At 45.5% G+C, this 13475-nt stretch overlaps 1 protein-coding gene across 2 annotated transcripts in view; it reads left to right on the top strand.

Moving 5' to 3' along the window:
- Slc2a9 (solute carrier family 2 member 9) overlaps positions 1-13475 on the top strand; it is a 140947-nt gene that overhangs the window by 86885 nt on the left and 40587 nt on the right. For both annotated transcript variants that reach the window (XM_055624176.1, XM_055624175.1), the window contains one exon: positions 2282-2392. In XM_055624176.1, coding sequence (XP_055480151.1) covers positions 2282-2392 — 111 coding nt within the window. The remainder of the gene's footprint in view (positions 1-2281; positions 2393-13475) is intronic.

Here is a 13475-nt window from a genome sequence, read left to right as displayed (position 1 = left end):
TCCACAGCTGTGCCACTTCAGGGAGAATGGAAACTAGAGAAGAAAGGGTCATGGAGGGCATAGGAGCTGGAAGATGGTGTGGGGCTGGAGAATAGCTTCTACAGTAACACATATACCAAGCATGGGCAGGGGTTAGAAGCTCTGTCTCCCTGTTAGTGGAAGGCATCGTGGTTCTAAAACCTAGGGTGACAGTAAAGAACATCTCTTAATTGAGCCTGTGACCCCACTGTATCTGGGTCTTCATCTGGGAGACAATGGCTACCAAAGGGGAAGGAGCATGTGTGACCAATCTAGGGACACTGAGGGTTTGGAATGATGGATCACCTCAGAGCTGCAGGAGCTGGTGGCCTAGTGAGGTGCTGTCTCTGCCCTGCAAGTGTGGCAGCCAACATTTATTCTGGCAACCTAAAGTCCTGCCTTCCCTCCCCACTCAGTGGGGAAGCAGATAACACAGTGCAGCACCTTTTTACTTCCTGTGAACATTAGACTGCATCTCTGCCAAGGGAGGCCAAGGATCAGGACAGTAACTCATTTGTACCATGTCTCTGGGTGTTCGGGAAATGCTAGGAAGAATGACCTGTCACTGCAAACCTAATCAGCTGTTGGATACAAGTTAGTCCTGATTCTCACTGCCCAGGGCACAAATAGCTTCTCAAACAAGTGTTTGTAACAAGACATGTTAGGAAACAAGGGCTTCCTCACACAAGCATGGGAGCAGTATAGCCAGGGCTGTGCCTGACACCAGAGCTGTGGACATCAGTGGCTCTGCCAAGAACTGCACAGGCCCGGTGTTTCTGTATGTGAGGGGGTGCAGGGAAGAAACTGCTGACATGATGGATCCATGATATGGTTATGGTTTTTGTTGTAGACATGAGAGAGAACAGCCAGAGGCATCTGGAGAGTCCAGCACAGAGAGAGAAAGTAGAAGACCAAACATGGCCGGCAGACTGGACATGGCCGGGGCTAGGAAAGTGGGAAAATGGGAGAGATTAGTGGAGATAGTGGGATGGCAAGAGATAGAAAATAGAGCATAGTGTGAGAGAGTAAGAGCATGAGAGTGAGTAGAATTAAGAGAGTGAACGGGTAGTGAGAGAGGAGAGAGAGCTTGAGTAGGAGAAAGAGGGTGAATAGTGACAATGTCAGGGCTATGAGGATGATGAGTAGCTGGGGGAGGAATCCCATGAGATGGAAGGAGTTTAGGCTAGGATGCTAGCATAGACTCTGAAATGTGTAACAGGTACTTGTGACACCCAGGGAGCCAGAGGCCAGCACCAACTTTGATATGCTGATAGGCACCACAGGTATCCAGATGTCCCTTCTGCCAGAGATAATAGAAACAGCCCCTTCTGGCAGCTGGGAACCAGTTTCACAAACTCCAGAGGAATTCTGGCTTTTATCTAACTGCCAGAAATCCTCCTACAATCCATGTGGAGGTCCTTTCTGGATATCTGGCCTGTCTTTGGGGGTTTGGGGAGTTGGAGTTTGCTTTAGACCCGACTGTGCACGTACAGTTACACAGACCACGGGAACATCATCTGTACTGTGTGTACTGCTGTAGATTTATCACAGCAGTTTCTACCAGGTGATAGTAAAATGTCCTGTGAAGCAAAAAGTTTCTGATTCTCGCAGAGCATACTTAACCAAGGCCAGCTAATGACCCAAAAGGGTTACTGAGGTCCAGCCATCACATTCATGATGCTGGCCACAGAAGGGAGAGTGGACAAAAATAAAACAAACGTGAGAGCATACCTCTTTGATAGTGTTTCTTTAATAGAAGAGGAGGAAGAAGTAAGGGCAGGAGGGACAGGGCGTGGCCAGTGAGACAGTTCACCCAGTAAGGGTTCTTGCTGCCAAGTCTGACCGGTGTTCAATTCCTTGGCCTCACATTGTGGAGAGAGAACTGACTCCTAAGACTTCTTTCTGACTTCCATTCCCCCAACACACACACTGGCAGACGTGTGCTCCACCGCCCTCACAAAAAAATAAATAAATGAGTAAATAAATAAATATAGGACTAAAGTAACAGGAAGCTTCCTGCCAGTCCCACCAATGTTTCCGTTGCTACCTCACCGCAAGGCAGTATGGGAAGCAGTGTCTTGGGTGGTCAGATGTCACTTCCAGGAATGCAGGAGTCTGTTAGTGAAAAAGGAAGGGAACCATGTGTCCACATGGGGCAGCCCATGCTTGAGTCTGGATTCAGAGAGAGCCTCACACCTTGGTCTAACCTTGGGAAGAGGCTGGGGTCTCTTGATGATCGCCCTTGTTCTTTTCCGAATTACAGATCTGGTTCTACACCAACAGCATCTTTAGGAAAGCCGGGATCCCTCGGGACAAGATTCCGTACATCACACTGAGCACAGGTGGAATCGAGACGCTGGCTGCCATCTTCTCTGTAAGTCACCAAGAGCTCCGAGATTGCCATACGGGCTGGATGGCTCACGGGCATCCAGGGGAACTAACAGGGTTTGCTTCATGAGGGTGGGTCTTGTCAGAAGACCCTGCCTGGATTTGGGAAAGGCTCATGCTCTATGGGCCCTTTAGCCCACCTAGGCACTTCCTCAATGTATCTCAATTCCTCCGGTCTCCAGTCAAAGCTGAGCCCTATAGCTCTGGCTGTGTGGTGCTGGACAGTGTGCTCAAGCTGTCTGAGCCTTAGCTGTTCTCTTAATGAAGTTCACATCCGTCTTCTTGTGGGAGTGTGGTCTGTGCTTCACTCTGTAGACACATAGTATGCTCCGGGTTCTTCAGAAATGAAAGAGGGATGAGTTGATGTCGCTGACACGGCAGAGTATGGGTTCAGTGGAGATGCTTGGGTATTCAAGCTCCCTCGCTGATCTCCACTGATGATAGTGGAGTGCTGACTTGTCAAAAGACTCAATTTTTCTCCTTGCCTTCTTAGATCATTCTAACAATCTACTTCTTAAAAATGGACACCATTAAAAATGGAGATGAGTGATGTTCGGGTTCTTTGCTGATCTGCTCTTTTGTCAGAGGGAAAATATTTCAATACTTTGCCATCTGCGTGTGTCAGCGTGTCAACGGGACTGCACCAATCCCATTATTAATTCCAACTTTGATCAACAGAACTCAGTTCCATCCTGGGGTGGAAATGGTGGAGGAAGCCGAAGAGGGCTTGAAGTTTGTTTTTGTTTGTTTTGTTTTTGTTTTTGTTTTTGTTGTTGCTATAAGAAACCAATACCAACTTATTAGCATAAATTTGTAAAAATCCAGAAAAAACTTAAAAGAATAAAGAGATTCCCTCTAATCAGCATGGGCAGCCTGGGGAATGCCCACTTTACTCTGATTACAGCTTTGTTCTGAGCCTGGGAGGCCGTGGCTCGTCTGCATCGCAGCCTGGGTCCTGCTTTTGAACCAGCAGCTGGTGCAGAATGGCTTCCCTTCTACTATTGATCTGACGGCTTTAATGGGGTGCACCACACAGCCAGAAAAGAGTCTGTATGAGCATCTGCTATGGTAACGAGGACTGTATTAGCCCCCCAAAGCCTGTGCCCCGCTTCCTTTCTTAGGCTCCACCCACAAGGTGAGGTTGTTGGCATCTCTACTCAGAACATGGATACACCAGGTTCCTATCCTAGCTCTGCTCCTTCTGAGACAGGTGACTCTCTGAGCAAGTTGTTCACTGTCTCTGTGGTTCAAGTTCCCCTTTTCTATAAGGACATGTCCCTACCTCACAGACTAAGTGACACTAAGTGATGACAGGGCTGGAGAATGGTGCATGCTCAGTGGGTGCCCACTGTTCTGTGTGGCCAGGTGAGTCACACCCTATTGCCTGAGGTGAGGTTATGGGACAGGTCCTTGTGTCCTTGCAGAGAAGGACGTCACAGGGACACTGTCTGTGTGTGTGGTGGTAGGCTTCACACCCCTATAATCCCACCCCCAACACACACTTACCAGTGGGGTGGGCTTAGAGAAATTCCCACACAATTTCTGAATAGATTTGCACATTTATAAAATTAGCTTTTAAGCCTTGCCATCTGTGGCAGGCAAAATTAATGGATCCCAAAGACCCCCAGGTCTGAGGTCATACAGGCCACGAGATTATGTCAGAGGGAACTTCACAGGTGGGAGTGAGGATTCTGAGATGTGGAGGTTACCTTGGATTGCCGGGGCAGACAATGAATCTTTGAAATTACAGAAGGAATTGGGACAAATGGTCAGTGAACAGCAGGAGAGATGAGGATGCGAGGTAGAAAGGGTACCATTGCTGCCTGACCTGGAAGATGAGGAAGGAATGGGGGATGTAGAATGTGTAGGTCCTCCGGGGAATGGGCAAGCTGGTCTTTTCCTCCACAGGGTCTCCACAGGAAAAACTGTGTGTGTGTGTGTGTGTGTGTGTTTTCCTGCAAGACCCATTGTATACCTCTAGCTGCCCAAACCATAAACTGCTACTTTTGAGTTGGTTTAAGCTGTTCATTAAGGTAACAACAAGATACTTTAAACTCTGCAAGAAAGAGTAGTCATAGAAACAAAAATCAAAGCCTATGGCGGGTGCCCCTCCTCCCGAAGCTCAACATTCAGTAAGTCCTCTGCTCATTCCAAAGTTTGTGTGACCTGCTTTTCATCCAACCCCTCGGGGTAATTGCCTATCAATAAAAGGATGCCCTGATTTTTTTCCACTCTTTTTACTGAGATTTTTGACGGTCTATTAAAACGGCTCTGAGGCCTAATAAAACTGGAGATGGGAAGACACTCTCCTCCTTTTGATCTGCAGTTAATTTGGGCAGCAGCCATCGCTCAGCAGCTTGCTGGCTGTAAATAATTACCATCTTGCAGAACAGCTGGCTTTCCAGACTGTTTTTTTGGGCTTCAACCGTGCTGTTCAGATGAGTGAACTTCCCAGAGAGTGTTTTTCTCCCATGAGGATGAGTGTCCACAGTGGGGTAGGCCATAAGGAGCCAGGGCTGTGTGGTGCCAGGATCACTGTGAAGCCAGTTCTGCCTCTGGTAAGAAGCACAGACTCTGTTTTCACAAGCCAGAGGCAGGATCCAGAGCAATGGGGTCTTGTTCATGGCAGCACAGCTTGGAATCATGCTATGTTGAACTAAATACAAATCTTTAAGGGTTTCCAAACTTCCTAGGAGTCCTGTGATTTCAGCGTCACGGTCTGCGTTCTCTGTGGCCGTGGTGTGAGATAGTGGAGCTAATGTGTGTAGAGTATAAGGTTGTGGGTGACAGAGAACAACTATAGTATATCTGGGCTTAGTGGTCTCCTGGTTCTGTTGCTGGGCATTACCTGGGTAGCTTTGGGGTCAGATGCCTAGGTTGTGGACCCCCCCCAACTTTCTTCTCGGGGATTGGTGGTAGTAACAGGTCATCCCAGCAAGAATTGCTGAGGACCTCACTAAGTTCAATGGAGGCCAGTACATGTCACTTTTTCCGGTGTGACTCCCTAAAACTCACATCCTGAAGCCCCCAAGTCCCTCCCAATGTAACGTCATTTAGAAACAGGTTATTGCAAGTATTGTTAGTGAAGCTAGGCTTGGCTTACACTGGAATAGGCTGAGCCCCCAAATTCATTATGTCCTTGCAAGAAGGGAAAATTTGGACACAAATACAAATAGAGAGAGCACCCCATGAATACTGGAGACTTGCTGCTAAATGCAGGAGATCAGGGCAGCTCTCAGAAGCCTGGGGCGGGGCTGAGGCAGACCCTCCCCCGCATCCTTACAGGGAGCCAGGCTCTCCCAGTGCCTTGATCTTGGGGTTGCAGCTTGAGAAAGGTGAGGAGCATCCCTGAAGTCTGAATCCTGACGTCTGTAGCACAGTATTACTGCTACCCCTGTTGGCTATTTGAGACTGAGTCCTAGTTCACAGAACAGAGCCTAAGGGAACTCAGCAGCGGAGACACCCCAGCGGAAACAGAGCCAGCCATCTGCTATGCTTCCTGCCCCTGCAGGGGTTGGCAGTGCTGGCAGCCTCCTCTGAGCTGGACAGTTCTGACAATTAGAACCTGTGCAAGAACTTTACACGGTGCTCAGATCTGATTGTTTCAATGACTGCCGTGCCCTATGACAGTTTCTGCATGATAGCGAGATTTTGGTCTTTGAAGCTACTCTGCTCTCTACTCTCCCATCCCAGGCTGAGTCTCTCCCAGTTCTGATTCCCAGTTTTCTGACTGTTGCCTGGCTGATGGATGCTTGATCAAGGTTGGCCCCAGTGCCCCCAAAGCCTCAGAAAAGTACAATGGGATAATATCCCATTTGAGCCCTCCTGTGTCTGCTTTTGGTTGAAATATCTCAAGCTTGCTTTAGTTTATTCCTCCTAGAGACCTCAGGCTCTCAGGAGTGACAGTGAAGAGGCGGTCCCTGTTGCCCACACTTTTGCTATAGACACATAAATGGGCCTCTCATAGACATTTGCCATTTTAACAGAAATTTCCAAGCAAATTTCCATCTGCCTGGACTTCTCTGCAGGGAGCTGAGCCCATGCTGTCCTAGTCCCTGCTCTCATCCTTCTGGAGCCAAGGCTTTGGCTATCCAGAGGGTCAGGGGGGCTGGGTGGTAAAGAGATGTACAAAGAGTCCCTGGGGGAGGCGGGGCAAGATGGCAGCGCCGGGAGGACTCTCATCCTGAGGAGCACCACTGCAGGATTGGCACAGTGACCAGCAATCAGAACTCGTGGCCATAAAACACAAGTGGTTGTGTTTCTCAGGTGAGAGGATACCCCACGGTGGGGGATTTGATCAGCTTTAACTCACCCGGCAAAACCGCGGAAGAGATCCCCATTCCGCCAGGCGCTTGGTCGCCAGCCCAGAGCTACCCGCCAGCGCGATCTGGTCACGGTCCCAGACTGAACTGTGGGCCCACAACACCATAGACTGGATTTCCCAGTCGAGAGATAACCCCACGGAGCAGGAAACAATTGGGACCGACCCCAGGTTACCCAGACATCCCCTGGAAAAGACTCGGGTTCCGCGGGTGCCCCAGGAGCCAGCCCGGACCCAGAGCCGGGAGGGACAAAGGCGCCTGCCTGCACAGAGCCCTGCCTGCGCATGTGATTCGCCGCCTCAGATAGAACTGTGGGCACCAGGGCAACAGGGCACCAGACTGCGTGTCTCTGGCAGGAGGAAACCCCCAGCGGAGGGGGTCAGCAGCTCTAACGCTTAGGACACCCAGCACCAAAACACTTCCTGGACTCACGCAGACTCTAGTGCAGGCAGAAGCACTGTGCTCTGCCGCCATTGTTGCGTTCCCCTGGGGCACTGGGACACACAGCTGCATCCTCGGACCTGCAGGAGCCGAAGAGCCATTACAGCAGCCCTCAGATACTGTGCCAGGGATCGGCCAGTTGTCCCTGGCTGGACTGCCAAAACTGTAGGAATCCCTGATCCTTCAGGGGGGCTGCACCCACAGCGTCTGGACCAGAGTGGTGCCTACAGCCGCCATCCCAGACAGAGACACACAGCTTCTGTTCCAGAGTGAGCCACCCAGCCTCCAGACCAGAACAGTGCCCCCAGGTGCCAACTCAACCTAGGTGCACATTCTCCAGGTCCAGAGCAGAGCAATCAGCCTTTGGCCCAGAGACTTGCTGAGTGCACCTCCCACTTTCTCAGACAGAACTGTGCGCCCCAGGATAACAGACTGAGTTTCCCTGTTGGGAGAAAACCCCATAGCTAGGGAATCAGCAGGTTCTTCAAGAGGACCGTACATGGAAATTTAGTGAGCAGCAGCACACTAAATTTATAACAAGAAACCCAGCAGTGGGGCAGCTGTCTTGAGAAATTTTATGGGTAAGAGGAGATCCCCCCCTGCCTAACATAGACCACAGCTACTACTCAGGGCTATAAACCTGAGGTGAGCAGTGGCATCTCCGGAGAAACACTGGCCATACAGTGACCATAACCAAAAAGCAGAGAAGGACTCCTTCAGGAAAAATCATCTTCCGGCCAAGGGGATACTCCCTACCTCAGGACTCCAGGAAGCACAGAAACTAACAGCCAAAACCTAAATCAGCCCAATGGGTAGAGGTCAGCGTAAAGGCTCAACCAACAAAAGACAGAGCAATATGGCATCTCCAGAACCCAGCCATCCAGGGGCGAACAGCCCTGAACAATGCAGCATAATAGAAAATCAAGAAGATGACCTTACATCTATGTTGATGAAGAGAATAATAGAGGAAACAGATAAAATACGTAAAGAATTAGAGGAAGATAAAACCAAACAGATCATGGCTATCCGTAAAGAAATGGAGGAAGATAAAGACAAGCAAATTAGGGCCATCCGTGAAGAAATATGGGAAGATGCAGCCAAACAGCTTGTGGCCTTCAGAGAAGAAATAATTAAATCACTGAAAGAAATCAAAGAGACAGAGTTGAAGGAACTAAAAGAAAAAGAGGAAAATACAAGCAGACAGGTGAAGGAAGTAAACAAAACAACTCAAGACCTGAAGATAGAACTAGAAAAATTAAAGAAAACACAAATGGAGGAAATAATGGAGAGGAAGAATTTAGGGAAGAAAACAGGAACTACAGAGGTAAGCATAACCAACAGAATACAAGAAATGGAAGAAAGAATCTCAGGTGTAGAAGATACAATGGAAGAAATCGATGTATCTGTCAAAGAAAATGTTAAATCCAAAAAATTCCTGACACAGACCGTCCAAGAAATCCAAGACAATATGAAAAGACAAAACCTAAGAATAATAGGAATAGAGGAAAAAGAAGACTCCCTTCTCCAAGGCCCAGAAAATATTTTCAACAAAATCATTGAAGAAAATTTCCCCAAGTTAAAGGAGAAGCCAATAAGGATACATGAGGCCTACAGAACACCCAACAAATTTGACCAGAAAAGAAAATCCTCCCGCCACATAATAATCAAAACAGGAAGTATACAGAACAAAGAAAAAATACTAAAAGCTACAAGGGAAAAAGGCCAAGTAACATATAATGGCAAACCCATTAGAATCACACCTGACTTTTCAACAGAAACTATGAAAGCCAGAAGGGCCTGGACAGATATCATGCAGACCCTAAGAGAACACAGATGTCAACCCAGGCTACTATACCCTGCAAAACTCTCAGTCCTCATAGACGGAGAAAACAAGATATTCAATGACAAAAACAAATTTCAACAATACCTACACACAAATCCAGCATTACAGAAGACACTGGAAGGGAAAATACAACCCAAGAAAATTAGCTTCTGTCAAGAAAAAAAGGAAATAATTAACCTTACTACAGTAAAACAAAAAGCAACCAAGCACACAACCTTATGAACACAGCCAACATCAAAATCAAAGGATCTAACAGCCACTGGTCATTAATCTCTCTCAACATCAATGGACTCAACTCTCCAGTAAAAAGACACAGATTAACAGAATGGATACGTAAACAAAACCCAGCAATCTGTTGCATACAAGAAACACACCTAAGACACAAAGATAGACATTACCTGAGGGTAAAAGGTTGGAAGATGACTTTCCAAGCAAATGGACCCAAGAAACAAGCAGGAGTAGCCATTCTAATATCTGATAAAATAGACTTTCAACCAAAATTAATAAAAAGAGATGAGGAAGGACACTTCATACTCATCAAGGGAAAATTCCACCAGGAAGACATCACAATCCTGAACATCTATGCCCCAAATACAAGAGCTCCCACATTTGTAAAAGAAACATTGATAAAATTTAAACCACATATAGATCCCCACACATTAATAGTGGGAGACTTCAACACCCCACTCTCAACAAAGGACAGGTCAACAAAACAGAAATTAAACAAAGAAACAATATCTCTGACAGAGGTCATGACTCAAATGGACCTCACAGACATCTACAGAACTTTACACCCAAACACAAAAGAATTTACCTTCTTCTCAGCACCTCATGGAACCTTCTCCAAAATAGACCATATAGTTGGTCACAAAGCAAGCCTCAACAGATACAAGAAGACTGAAATAATCCCTTGTATCCTGTCTGATCACCATGGAATAAAGCTGGACTTCAACAACAACAGAAATAGCAAAAAGTCTACACACACATGGAAACTGAACAACTTGTTACTAAATGACAGCTGGGTCAGGGAAGAAATAAAGAAAGAAATTAAAGCCTTTCTAGAACTCAATGAAAATGAAGACACAACATACCCTAACTTGTGGGACACAATGAAAGCAGTGCTAAGAGGAAAGTTCATAGCACTAAGTGCCTTCAAGAAGAAATTCGAGACAGCTCATTCAAGCAACTTAATGGCCCACTTAAAAACCCTAGAAAAAGAAGAAGCAGACACACCAAAAAGGAGTAGACGGCTGGAAATAATCAAACTCAGGGCTGAAATCAATCAATTAGAAACAAATAAAACAATTCAAAGAATCAATGAAACCAAGAGCTGGTTCTTTGAGAAAATCAACAAGATAGACAAACCCTTAGCCAAGCTAACTAAAAGGCAGAGAGACACCACCCAAATCAACAAAATCAGAAATGAAAGGGGGGACATAACTACAGACACTGAGGATATCCAAACAATCATTAGGACTTACTTCAAAAGTCTATATGCCACAAAATTTGAAAATCTAAATGAAATGGACAATTTTCTTGATCGATTTGACTCACCAAAGCTGAATCAGGACCAGGGAAATCAATTAAATAGTCCTATATCCCCCAAAGAAATAGAAGCAGTCATCAAAAGTCTCCCATCCAAAAAAAGCCCAGGACCAGATGGCTTCAGCGCAGAATTCTACCAGACCTTCGAAGAAGAGCTAACTCCAATTCTCTTCAAACTATTCCACAAAATAGAAACAGAAGGAACATTACCAAATTCATTCTATGAAGCCACAATCACCTTGGTACCTAAACCTCACAAAGACTCAACAAAGAAAGAGAATTTCAGGCCAATCTCCCTTATGAACATTGATGCAAAAATACTTAACAAAATACTTGCAAACCGGATCCAAGAACACATCAAAGATATTATCCACTATGACCAAGTAGGCTTCATCCCAGGTATGCAGGGGTGGTTCAATATACGGAAATCCATCAATGTGATCCACCATATTAACAAACTGAAAGAAAAAAACCACATGATAATCTCCCTAGATGCTGAAAAAGCATTTGACAAAATCCAACATCCATTCATGTTTAAAGTACTGGAGAGATCAGGGATACAAGGCACATACCTAAACATAGTAAAGGCGATATACAGCAAGCCTATAGCCAACATCAAACTGAACGGAGAGAAACTTAAAGCAATCCCTCTGAAATCAGGGACAAGACAAGGCTGCCCACTGTCTCCATATCTCTTCAACATAGTGCTGGAAGTCCTTGCTAGAGCAATAAGACAGTCGAAGGAGATCAAGGGGATACAGATGGGAAAAGAAGAAGTCAAATTATCACTATTTGCAGATGATATGATAGTATATATGAGTGACCCCAAAAACTCTACCAGGGAACTCCTACAGCTGATAAACACCTTCAGCAAAGTGGCCGGATATAAAATTAACTCAAAAAAATCAGTAGCACTCCTGTATACAAAAGACAAAAGGGCTGAGAAAGAAATTAGAGAAACAACACCATTCACAATAGCCACAAATGACATAAAGTACCTTGGCGTAACCCTAACCAAGCAAGTCAAAGACTTGTATGAAAAAAATTTCAAGTCTCTGAAGAAAGAATTAGAGGAAGATATGAGAAGATGGAAAGATCTCCCATGCTCATGGCTTGGCAGGATTAACATAGTAAAAATGGCCATCTTACCAAAAGCAATCTACAGATTTAATGCAATTCCCATCAAATTGCCAACACAATTCTTTACAGACCTGGAAAGAAAAATTCTCAACTTCGTATGGAATAACAAGAAACCGAGAATTGCTAAAACAATCCTCTACAATAAAAGATCTTCTGGAGGTATCTCCATCCCTGATCTCAAGCTGTACTATAGAGCAACAGTTATAAAAACTGCATGGTACTGGCATAGAAACAGAATGGTGGATCAATGGAATCGAACAGAAGACCCAGAAATAAACCCACACACTTACGGACACCTGATTTTTGACAAAGATGCCAAAACCATACAATGGAAAAAAGATAGCATCTTTAACAAATGGTGCTGGTCCAACTGGATGTCTACATGTAGAAAAATGCAAATAGATCCATACTTATCACCCTGCACAAAACTGAAGTTCAAGTGGATCAAAGACCTCAACATAAAACCAGACACATTAAATCGGCTAGAAAAAAAAGTGGGGAATACCCTAGAACTCATTGGTACAGGAGAAAACTTCCTGAACAGAACACCAACAGCACAGGCTCTAAGAGCAACAATCAATAAATGGGACCTCATGAAATTGAAAAGCTTCTGTAAAGCAAAGGACACCATCATCAAAACAAAGCGACTGCCTACAGATTGGGAAAGAATCATCACCAACCCTCTATCTGACAGAGGACTCATATCCAATATATATAAAGAACTAAACAAGCTGAAAAGCAACAAACCAAGTAATCCACTTAAAAAATGGGGAACAGAGCTAAAGAGAGAATTCTCTGCAGAGGAATATCGAATGGCAGAGAAGCACTTAAAGAAATACTCAACCTCATTAGCCATTAGGGAAATGCAAATCAAAACAACCCTGAGATTTCACCTTACACCCATCAGAATGGCGAAGATGAAAAATGCAAGGGGCAACACATGCTGGAGAGGTTGTGGAGAAAGGGGAACCCTCCTCCACTGCTGGTGGGAATGTAAACTTGGACAACCACTCTGGAAATCAATCTGGCGCTTTCTCAGACAACTAGGAATAGCGCTTCCTCAAGATCCAGCCATACCACTCCTAGGCATATACCCAAAAGAGGCACAAGTACACAACAAGGACATTTGTTCAACCATGTTTGTAGCAGCTTTATTTGTAATAGCCAGAGGCTGGAAACAACCCAGATGCCCCTCAACTGAAGAATGGATGCAGAAACTGTGGTACATCTATACAATGGAGTATTACTCAGCAATGAAAAATAAGGAAATCATGAAATTTGCAGGTAAATGGTGGGACCTGGAAAGGATCATCCTGAGTGAGTTGACCCAGAAGCAAAAAGACACTCACGGTATATACTCACTCATATAAACATACAATATAGAATAAACCCACTAAAAGCTGTACATCTAAACAAACTAAGCAAAAGAGAGGACCCTAACTAAAATGTTCAATCCCCATCCTGAAAGGCAAAGAGGATGTACATCAGAAGAAAACGAAAATAGGAAACAACCTCGGAACCCGCTACAGAGGGCCTCTGAAAGCCAGAAGAAAACAGGAAACAACCTTGAAACCTGACACAGAGGGCCTCTGAAAGCTTCTGCAGTATAGACTGTCAAAGCAGATGCTGAGCCTGATGGCCAACTGATGGGCTGAGTGAATGGAATTTTATGTAAGAAGTGGGAAATAGTAAGAGCTGGAGGGAACGGGAACTCCACATGCAGAGCAACAGAACAAGATAATTTGAACACAGGGAACTTCCCAGAGACTCATACTCCA

The sequence above is a fragment of the Psammomys obesus genome, unplaced genomic scaffold (assembly GCF_907164565.1).
Source record: "Psammomys obesus unplaced genomic scaffold, mPsaObe1.curated_primary_1811, whole genome shotgun sequence".
Lineage (NCBI taxonomy): Eukaryota > Metazoa > Chordata > Mammalia > Rodentia > Muridae > Psammomys > Psammomys obesus.
The sequence above is the reverse complement of the archived record's forward strand: the minus strand, read 5'-3'. Positions and strand labels throughout refer to the sequence as shown.